Source organism: Ascaphus truei, chromosome 2, assembly GCF_040206685.1.
Source record: "Ascaphus truei isolate aAscTru1 chromosome 2, aAscTru1.hap1, whole genome shotgun sequence".
Taxonomy (NCBI): domain Eukaryota; kingdom Metazoa; phylum Chordata; class Amphibia; order Anura; family Ascaphidae; genus Ascaphus; species Ascaphus truei.
Window position 1 is genome coordinate 299,656,272 of NC_134484.1, and position 11,297 is coordinate 299,667,568.

An 11,297-nucleotide genomic window follows, 5' to 3' on the forward strand; every position below is an offset into this window, starting at 1 on the left:
TCTCTCTCTGCTGCAAACATAACTCACCAGGGGACGGCTTCTCGGCAGTTTCTCGCCAGGCAGCCGTCTCGCCATTTTATCAAATGGTGGTGGTGCATTCGCCAGGGATTCGGCCCTCTCTGCATACAGCGAGGTTAACATGCCAAAAACCTGGCGAATTGAAACCCTGGCGAATGCAAATTTTCGCCCCTTTCTGCATAAACCCCTATGTGTTTCAGGTAGAGTATTTAACACCTCATATTTATTTTTCAAAGGAATTTGTGTATCTTTTTTATCTTTATTTTTTTGTTGGGTCATAGTGCTCCTTGAGTCCCTATGTGGTTCTCTGGGGTTATGATCCCATGTATAGTGATATTTTTGATAATTTTTATTATTTTTAGATTTTTGATATTTCCAATGGGTGGGGGGTCCAGTAGGATAGCCCCATGGTGGTCTATGTGAGGTATTCTCCCTATGATGTTGGGGTATATACCTATATGGTTGATCATTAGGGGGGGAAAAATGTGAATTGGTATGATGATGATTGGGATCTCGCGGTGTTCTAGACAGATGTCTATGGTGTTTTTTAGTTTTATGAGAGTTAGTACTTACATGTACTGGTATGGAGATGGGGACTGGAGTCTTAAGATTTTGTGGGGCATCTACTCCCTCATTGGATTTTTTATCTCTTGAGTTGTCCCACGATCTCTGTTGATTTAAAGAATAATCAAGTTTGTCCCTTAAGTATTTCCTATTCTTAGAGGTCAATATCTGATTTTCAAATTTCTTCAATTTCGAACACATATCCTCTGTTAGTTGTGGTAGTTGGTCTAAACAGGACATTGTTAAAATCTAATTTTTTATCTGTGTGATCTTGGAGTCAAGATCTGTCATTTCTTTCTTTCTTTCTTTCTTTCCAAGACCAACAGTCTAATCAACTCAAATGAGCAATGATCAAGGAGTGTTTCCCATTCCTTGACAAATTCTTCATTGTCAGCACCATAAGTATGTTTCTTTCGAAATCTCAAGCCTCTGGGGATACGACCACACCTAGCATATTCCTCAGTGTGATCATATCCAACCAGGTCCGGGTTTCCTTCTCTATTAGTTTGTGGAGACTGTCCAGTTGGTCAGGTAAATTGGGCACATTTTCCTCAATAAGAGGTTTGTCAGAAAATAATTTGTTAAGTATTTCTGTTTTTCTGTACCTATTATTGATGCATTGTAAAAATTGACTTGTATGTGGTACATCCATTATACGTCTAATAGGAGCAGGACAAGGGGGGGGGGGCACAGAAAGGGAGGGGGAGGATGAGGGGAGGGACAGGGGAGAGATAAGGGGCAAAGAAGATACCCCAGGAGAGGGAGGAGGAAATTGAAACATGAGGATAATGGAAAAAATACAGAATAAAATTACGATCAATTGAAAATGGCTACTGAATATAAAACAAATTATATAATGGAAGTCTTTGATTGTGCAGCGAGATTGATGCGGGGAAAAGAAAAAAGTGTTACCTTTTTAGATTTGATTATCTATACTCAGGGGGATTCACTCTTGACTAAAACCTTTTTTTAAAGAAACCAATGTTAACTCATATTTACACCCCGAGAGTGGACATGAAAAGAAATGCATTGCTGTCCATTAGAATTTTTGCTGTTTTTTTTTCAGTGCCTAAAACTGGGGTCTGACAACACTGATCTGGTACAAACTCATGTACAGTACACCCCCATTCCAGCGGTATTCATAATTGATAATGGAATACATTTGTATTTGGTGATCCATACAGCTGATGTCTAGGGAACTGGAAATCGACAGAGGTCAGATTACTGCGGGTCAGCTCCCTTGTTCCGGTATATACTGAAAACCTGCTGCACAGGTTCAACTGCAAACCATACATGCAACAATCTCCTTGCTATTGATTCAGACATTAACTTTATCTCTTCAGTATATTAGTTGCGTCCCTTTGAAGGTATTCCAGCTACATTTATTCAAAATGTACTTAATAGAAATATCTTAGGATAGTAAACTCAGCAGTATCATATTACTATCTTTAAGGCTGATACTGGGCTTTGCAAGGGTGACACCTGAAAAATAGTTAGGGGCTATACTGGGCCATTTTTTTTTTAAATCCCACGGCTTTCATTCATTTATTTCAAATTATTTCAATTGAGCTGTTTTCGCACTCATTTGCAGCTAAGTCCCTTTAATCAAAAGCCCCCTAAAATGTAGAATACATGCTTCATTAACTACCCTTCAGTAACTTACTACTAGTAAGCTTTCTCAACTTGTGGCTAAATATCACAAGTGCATACATGGGGTTAAATTAGCAAGAAAGAATCTGATTGGTTCCTCCCAAGTGATATGGGCGTGTCAAAACCCAACCGGGCTTCTGTGCAGGGATTCCTGGCTTCTGCATTGAGCTTTCACGCCTGCAGGGAGTGGATGGGACAATCAACATTCCTAAGGGGATAGTGTCCGGAGCTGCAATGAGGGCATCACACCCTTACGCTCTGCTTTCGCTATCGTGATTTATGGTCGAGGCGTAGGAGCTTGTATGGAGCTTTTAATTCATGTGGGACTGTGAAATCCGGACAGCACGAGAAAATGTCTAGGAGATCTGCAGTCCCCAATGCGCGAGCAGTGGGAAAAGCAGGCGATAGGACAGATACCTCTTACCTCGGAATAAAGGTACGTCTCAGCCTTGCTAAAAGTTGAGGATGTACATGAAGGGGATTTTTGTACTTGCTTAATATATATGCAACGTATTATAACCTATAACATACAGTAGTAGGACAGCCAATAGTATATATATAACATTTGATAAGCGGCTCTAATATAAGTGTGTGTGTGTGTGTGTGTGTATATCTAACACACAGACACACAGACACACACACACACACACACACACACACACACACACACACACACACACACACACACACACAATCTCAAGTAATACTTAATTTGAAATTGTAATAAAAATACAGATGGTTGTACGATTACTATACATAATCTTCATTATCTTAAAGTTTCCATCGCTTGTGTAGAGAGCATTCTGTTTAAAAAAATAAATTGGTACAAATCTGCAATGAATCACTACCACTGGGATATCCCTATTACAAATAGGGAACAAGAAAAGACTTGCATAGTCTGTTATTACAGCTGATATTATCTGGTTCTGACAGTGTCTGCTGTTAAACATGCGGAGAACAAAAGATGTCAGTAAATCATAAACTGATCAAGAGCACATTGTTTGAGGAGGAAATCCCAATCTCTTAGAGCAGTGCAAATAAATAGTGTAACAATATTTTTAAAACAGATAATGTAATGTGTACATATTGGGAAGCTGCTGTAATAATGTGATCAACAAGTTTGAGTAGTAATGTGTGTTTCAAATATGTCAGGATTTGCGTTGCATTTTACAAAATATTAATACCCAATAGGTAAATAATGGTATTATATGTATTTGTCATCTTGGTCTTTGAAGAAACTATACTCTGCAGATTGAGCTACATTTTATTGGCCCATATTGCTGCTGTTGTACAATGGGGTTTTTTAAACCACAAGGACTTCCATATTATTCTATGGTGTAGGGTAGATTCATTTGTGTGCCAGGTTTGCTTAATTGTCGAGTATATTTGGATAATTTTGGAGTATCTGTATAATCATTTAACTACTCTGTTTACTGTGAAATTTGTATGTATCTATCTGTGTTGTAATATTAGCAGGTTGAACTAGTTTATTCTATTGTTAACAGGGCCGCTTTATACATTAGGCCGACTAGGCACAGTGCCTAGGGCCTACGAACCTTTTAGGGCCTACAATATTTCACTTGAAAAAATACCTAAACAAAAAAAATCACAAAATAAGAGAAAACAGCAAATTTTAATTTAAAATGCCTTCGAAGTATCGATACCTTTTTAAAATATTGAAACAAAAGTATTGATGCCAAATATCGCTAGTGTCGAAAGAAACAAGCAAACGATGAAATTAGCATAAAAATGAGTAAAAATATCAGACACAGACCTCTAGAAATAAAAGTGCCTAAACCTTACGAAGGTCTTAAAACGGCCCTGATTGTTAACCATCACTGCATCCAACATCCGGAATAATGACAATCTTGGCTTGTAACTACAATAGGTTGGCCTGTCTGCATGACCTTTTGAGCCTGCGATGCAACTCCCCCAATCCCCCACAACATCCCGCAAATAAGGCAAACACACACAGGTCTGGAGGTACAAGGTATTTAAATACTGTAAAAGGGAAAGTTTTAACCCTGCCAGAGTGCTCCACCTATATGTAGGGCCAATGACGCTAACATCATGGCCTGTAAATTGGGAATGTTCCAAGTCCCAGTCGTTCAGCTGACCCCACGTCATTGCGAGGTGGGACCTAGGTACTCAAAGCACGATGAGCCCTACCCACTCGCCCACCATCAGGCATTACTGTAATTGAGCCCCGCCTATACTTAGCCCCCAATCAGCCACTGCGACAGAGGCAAAAAAAACCCCCAATAGACACCTTAAATATATTTAATAAAAGTATAACGCAATAAAACATAATTTAACCAAATAGTGGATGGAAGGGTGCAGAATATTCTCCCGCCCCTCAATGCCTGCCTTTAACTATTCCAGCTGGCCCCCTCTCCGGATTGTCACTGGTGACCGAGGAGGCAGGAGGAGAAGGTGCGGGGTGAGCCTGGGCCTTGCGTTAATTCCGGAAACTGCCTGAGGTCATGATTATAACAAAAAAATGCTGGAGCCGCGCGGTGCAAAAACAAATAGCAGAAATCCTATGTAGGTGCACATATCTGTGCGCCGCATGGAGCTGCAGGGCAGCAGTCTCCTGAAGAGACTTTGAAATTTGTTTCTGGCAGGCGACGGCCGCGTCACGTGAGCGGTTCAGCCAATGAGGGTAAACCGCTCACGGCCATGCCTCGTTGTCTCCTTCCACTGCTGCCTCCTTGTTCAAGATGCCGCCTGGCGGCAGCATCAGGGTGACATCACTGGATCGCACTGCTGCTCAATGGCATCTGGTATAATCGTAGCTTAAGGCTCTGCGCTCTCTTTCTATGGCTACTTTATTGAGCAGTAGACTTTAATTAGTAGTTTGTAGTCTCTGTGAGCTATTAAACGTAATACATGTTTAACCCTTTATATGTATAATATTTGTATACCTTTTACAAACTCTTTGGTCTAGTTTACTGAAACATACAATATTATATTTAGGTTTTTCTAAGGTTGTTTATGTATAATAGTTTTGAAAATCCGTTAATAGATAATACCAAAAATATCAGGAGTTAGGGCACTTTACTATAGAATGTGTCATTATGTCAGGTCGGCCCTGGCAAAACATCTCTTATCAAAAGTAAACTACAGGCAGTCCTCGTTTTACAACGCTTCGCTTTACAACGAATGGCTTATCCAACGCTATGCAATGCATACCTATGTTCATTTTTACAACGCCAAAACTGCTTATCCAACGCTCTTACGACGCTTTGCAACGTTGTGTATGTGTGTGTATATATATATATATATATATATATATATATATATATATATATATATATATATATATATATATATATATATATACACATTCACATAAACAACGTTGCAAAGCGTCGTAAGAGCGTATATATATAATATTATACTATATAATATTATATTATACTATATAATATATTATTTATTATGTTATATTATATATATAATACAGTATATACACTATATAATTTATGTGTGTGCTGCGTATCTTATTGTCTGCATAAAATATTTGGTGTATTTTAGTGTTAAAAATGCCTTCAGGAACGGAACCTTTAATTTAAACAGTGTTCCTATGGGAAAATGTGTTTCGCTTTACAACGTTTCGCTATCCAACGCCATTTTGAGTAACAGATTGTGTCGGATAACCGAGGACTGCCTGTATTCTATTTGGCGCAGATGTTTAAAAAAATAAATAAATACATTTAAATGGCAGTGCGCCCAAACAACTTTTCTTTATACTTTCTAAACTGTGATACCTTGATTTCTCCTTGCCTATAGATCTGGTCTAGACATAGCTGTTTGTAATGTAGTGTCACATTACTCTGATCCAACTGGTTTATCCACCTTTCTACAAATATGCACTTTTAATTGACACATGAGCTTCATAGCCTAAGGTTAATGCATGTTCTGGAGGATATAATAGATATGTGCAAAATAAAATACTAAATTGCTTCTATGAAACTGCAAAGCTAAATGTATGCAGTTGAAAGGCAGACATAATTGATCAGTAGGATTCTGTATCTGCATGATTTACTTCACTAGCAGTAACATTGTCCATTGGTTGAAGGAGCTTAAAAATAATAATGATACTTGTCTGACTCAGAAACTGGAAAACATTGTCAAAGCTCTTTATTGTACAGTATGTATGCTATAACAATTAAAAAGGAAGAAAATGAAACTTTTCTTTTTTAATCTCTTTTCTTCGCAAATAAACTTTTAAATGCAAATTTGTAAATACTGTAAGTGATGGTACTACATGTTTGTAAACAACAAAGAACTGGTTCTTGATACCTCATAGTACCTTGGCACTTTGACCAATGAATTTGTTTTAATACCCCACTGGGACATTGATTGTATATACGTGTACCATTACAGCATTTTGTTCTGATCACTTTTTAATAAATAACTAGTTAAATCAAATCAAGTTGAAGCTGGTAGATAAGGTTTAGCTTTATGTGGGCCAATTTGAACAAACCATGCCTAATCATGGTTAGACAGATTGCTGATCCTTTTTATTGATTTTCCCTCCTAGCTTCCTGAGTTTTTAACCTGATATACATTTTTTTAATTTAAAAAAAAAAAGTGTCTCCCAACATAAGTTTTTTTTTTTTAAGGTATAAATGGACTGGACACATTCTTTGGACTCCAATTTAGTGTGTACAATTAGTCATGTCAGATTCAGAAGTTTTGAAAATGACTATTATGCTCTGCTATAATTCACTTAGGATTTGTAACGCTTGTGCTCACCACGAACAAGGCATTGCCCCGGTACTGAGGTGGGAAGAGTATAAACGCCACCCACAGCAACGAGGGCACGTCTCGAGTGGATGGTCGGGGTTGGCGATATAAGGAGAGTCTTGATCCTGGTTGAGGATAGGAGACAGTAGAATAGTTGATGTACGAGTGTCATGGTCAGGGTTGGAGAGATGCGGGTCAGAGGTAAGCCGGGGTCAGTAGTCCAGAGAAGCGGAGTCCAAGGGTCAAGCCGGGTCGGTAGACTGGAAGTCAAACTGTAAACAGGCAAAGCTGGGAACAGCAAGGCTACAAAGAACTATGCTCAGCCAAAGTTCCAGTGGCAAAGCTGAGCATATATAAGGGAAGAGATCCAATCAGACAAAGGGGAGGTGCGGCCTCAGTTGCGGCATGGATAGGTGGAGCGGTGCATGAGACAGATGGGAGTGATTAGGTGATCAGTGGATGTTGACACGCAGCTAGGGAGCAGTGCACGCGCGTGGTGATGTCCGCAGAGCTTCTGGAGGTTGCAGGTAAGGAGGAAGCGCCGCGGGGGACGCGTTCCCCGATTCCATACAGGATTCATTCTATAAATCCTATTTTTAATTCATCGGCTAGCGAGAAAGCTTCCATGTAATGCTTGGACAAATATCCTGATAATATTCCTGTAAATATGCCTTTTCTATTAAATCCATGAAAAGCATATATACTGGTCAAAAATATAGGATTAATTATTTTCTGACCTGTAATTCAAAATATGTTGTCTATGTTCTAAGATGTGCATGTGGTTGCAGTTACATTGGAAGAACCATAAGACCTTTGAAAATAAGAATCAGTGAGCATATCAGAACCATAAAGAATAAGGACAGTAAATTCCCAGTAGCTAGACATTTTAATAACTGTCCACTAGGCTCAATAGATTGTTTAACATTTAGTGCCCTTGAACATGTAACTAATCATCCTAGAGGAGGTGATAGAGAATCTCTCCTCAATCTTCGTGAAATGCATTGGATTTATACCCTTGGGACTTTGGCTCCCAAGGGTATGAACATTGATTTGGGAATTAAAACATTTCTTGAAATGAGATTTTTATAATAATAATTATGGATTCTGTGTGGTTTTGATGCTCATTAGATTCCCTCTATGCTCTTGTTTAAATTTAAATTAAATTAAAGTACATTATCTATAATATTAGAATATACATGTTGCTAGCTTGGACAATATGATCTTTATTATACATATATGATACCATTATATATCGGTTGTATATGAATATATTTCTAAAGATATTAGGTTAGAGATTTCACAGTTGGTGTTTGCTTATGTAACTCAAGCTGTCTATAAGTAATGAGAAAAGATGCTATATATTATGTTTATTTGTAAATTAATACATTTTTCAAATCATTTTATTATCATTTGATTTATCATATATGTCATTTGAACATTATTATCCATTGCTATCTTTTTCCTCACCACTTCATTCTATAGACTGTTTGTTTCAAAATTAGTTTTAATGTTCGTTATTATTTGTCTTTATGTGTTGTTGTATGTCTTCTTGACACACTGTAATTGCGCAGCTGATGTGTATTGCCCCCCGACCTGAGCGTGTAGTAGTCAGTTCATTAATTCTATTGGCTCTGTGATAGAGCCAATTGGATTGTAACTTGGCGATTTCGCGCCATTGAATCATGTGACACAGATCAGCTGGAGGCGGGGTACTCCTATATCAGTAGCCGCGGGCGCAGTCTGTAAAAATATTCTCTTCGATAAAGGGAGAGTGTTTTTTTACTTATCCCATGCCATGATGTTTCTCATGGATTAAAGGATTTTTTTTGACAAAGGGACGCAGGTCCCGAAACGCGTCAAAGTTACCATGTACTCTTTTTGACGACTTAATAAACCTTTTTTATATCCGAAACTGGCTTGCAAAAAAAATGTCATCGCCCAACCAAAAAAATCTACTCGCCACCTAGCCCCGCACCTTAAAGAAATTGAATAAATTCCTAGATAGAACAAATAACAGGATTCGTTTTGTACATAACAGTTTTATTGTATTACACTTATACTGTATTACTGTGTGTGTTTTGACCTCACTAATCGAAAAAAAAAAAAAAAAAAGCCAGATGTGAATGACTTTCTGAACCCCTTAACCAGTGTCAGGATGCCCCCTCCTCACAATTTCTAAAGCAGCAATCCCGCCTGGGATCTTACCTGATCCGCAGTTCCTCAAGGTACTATGCTGGAGGGGAGGTGTTCCCTAACTGTCTTCCGATGCCTCCCGTGTGAAACTTGAGTCAGATCTGGAAGAAAGCAGTATAGGTTATTTCGGTGTAGGTATACGGCAGTTAAGATAAGATAAAACAGTGAGGGAGAGAGAGGCAGAGAGAGAGTGGCTGTGTGTGTATCTGTGGCTGTGTGTGTGTACACACAAACACACAGCCACATACACCCACTGATACACACGCACAGCCACTGTTACACACACACACACACACACACACACACACACACACACACACACACACACACTGATACACACACACACACCCACACCCACTGATACATACACACACACACACACACACACACACACACTGATACATACACACACACACACACTGATACATACACACACACACCCACTGATACACACACACACACACACACACACACACACACACACACACACACAGCACTGATACACACACACACAGCCACTGATACACACACACACACACACACACACACACACACACAGCCACTGATACACACACACACAGCCACTGATACACACACACACAGCCACCGATACACACACACAAACACACACACACACACACACACACACACACAGCCACTGATACATACACACACAGCCACTGATACATACACACACAGCCACTGATACATACACACACAGCCACTGATACACACACACACAGCCACTGATACATACACACACAGCCACTGATATACACACACACAGAAACTGATGTATACACACACACACACAGACACTGATACACACACAGCCACTGATACAGGCACTGATAAACACACACACGCACACAGCCACCTAAACACATACACACACACAGCCACTGATACATGCACACTGCCACTGATACACGCGCACAGCCACTGATACACGCACACAGCCACTGATACACGCACACAGCCACTGATACACGCACACAGCCACTGATACACGCACCCAGCCACTGATACACGCACCCAGCCACTGATACACGCACACAGCCACTGATACACGCACACAGCCACTGATACACGCACACAGCCACTGATACACGCACACAGCCACTGATACACGCACACAGCCACTGATACACGCACACAGCCACTGATACACGCACACAGCCACTGATACACGCACACAGCCACTGATACACGCACACAGCCACTGATACACGCACACAGCCACTGATACACGCACACAGCCACTGATACGCACACAGCCACTGATACACACACACACACACACAGCCACCGATACACGCACACAGCCACTGATACACGCACACAGCCACCGATACACGCACACACACACTCTCCCCAATACACACACACAAATTGGAGTACAGTCAGAGTCAGCGACGGATGTGAGTGACTGGAGGGGGGGGGGCGGAGGAGCGAGGAAAGGCTGACGATCCGAGCAGGCGGCTCTCCAAAGGGCGCCGGGGGGGGGGGGGGGGGCAAAGGGAGCGCCAGGGAGGCAAAGGGAGCGCCAGGGAGGCAAAGGGAGCGCCATGGAGGCAAAGGGCGCTGGGGGGTGGGGAGGGGGGCAGCAAAGGGAGGGCCAGGGAGGAAAAGGGAGCGCAAGGGGGGCAAAGGAGCACCAGGGGGCAAGGAGGGCAAAGGGAACACCAGGGGGGCAAAGGCAGAGCCAAGGGGGGCAAAGGCAGAGCCAAGGGGGGGCAAAGGCAGAGCCAGGGGGGGGCAAAGGGAGAGCCAGGGGGGGGGGCAAAGGGAGAGCCAGGAGGGGGGGGCAAAGGGAGAGCCAGGGGGGGGGGCAAAGGGAGAGCCAGGGGGGGGGGGCAAAGGGAGAGCCAGGGGGGGGGCAAAGGGAGAGCCAGGGGGGGGCAAAGGGAGAGCCAGGGGGGGGCAAAGGGAGCGCCGGGGGGGGCAAAGGGAGCGCCGGGGGGGGGGGGGTTTGGCAAAGGAGAGCCGGGGGGGGGGCAAAGGGAGAGCCGGGGGGGGGCAAAGGGAGTGCCGGGGGGTGGGGGGCAAAGGGAGTGCCGGGGGGGTGGGGGGCAAAGGGAGAGCCGGGGGGGGGGGCAAAGGGAGAGCCTGGGGGGGGC

At 41.9% G+C, this 11,297-nt stretch overlaps 1 protein-coding gene across 6 annotated transcripts in view; it reads left to right on the forward strand.

Annotated features, from left to right (window-relative positions):
* PLEKHG4B (pleckstrin homology and RhoGEF domain containing G4B) overlaps positions 1–11,297 on the forward strand; it is a 378,808-nt gene that overhangs the window by 156,512 nt on the left and 210,999 nt on the right. For 2 of the 6 annotated variants that reach the window (XM_075586400.1, XM_075586401.1), the window contains exon 1: positions 2,164–2,668. The exons of 1 other annotated variant lie outside the window; for it this stretch is intronic. In XM_075586400.1, coding sequence (XP_075442515.1) covers positions 2,585–2,668 — 84 coding nt within the window. In that variant the 5' untranslated portion in view covers positions 2,164–2,584. Of the gene's footprint in view, positions 1–2,162; positions 2,669–11,297 lie in introns of those variants that run through there. 3 more of the 6 variants (XM_075586399.1, XM_075586402.1, XM_075586404.1) reach the window with 2 other exon arrangements.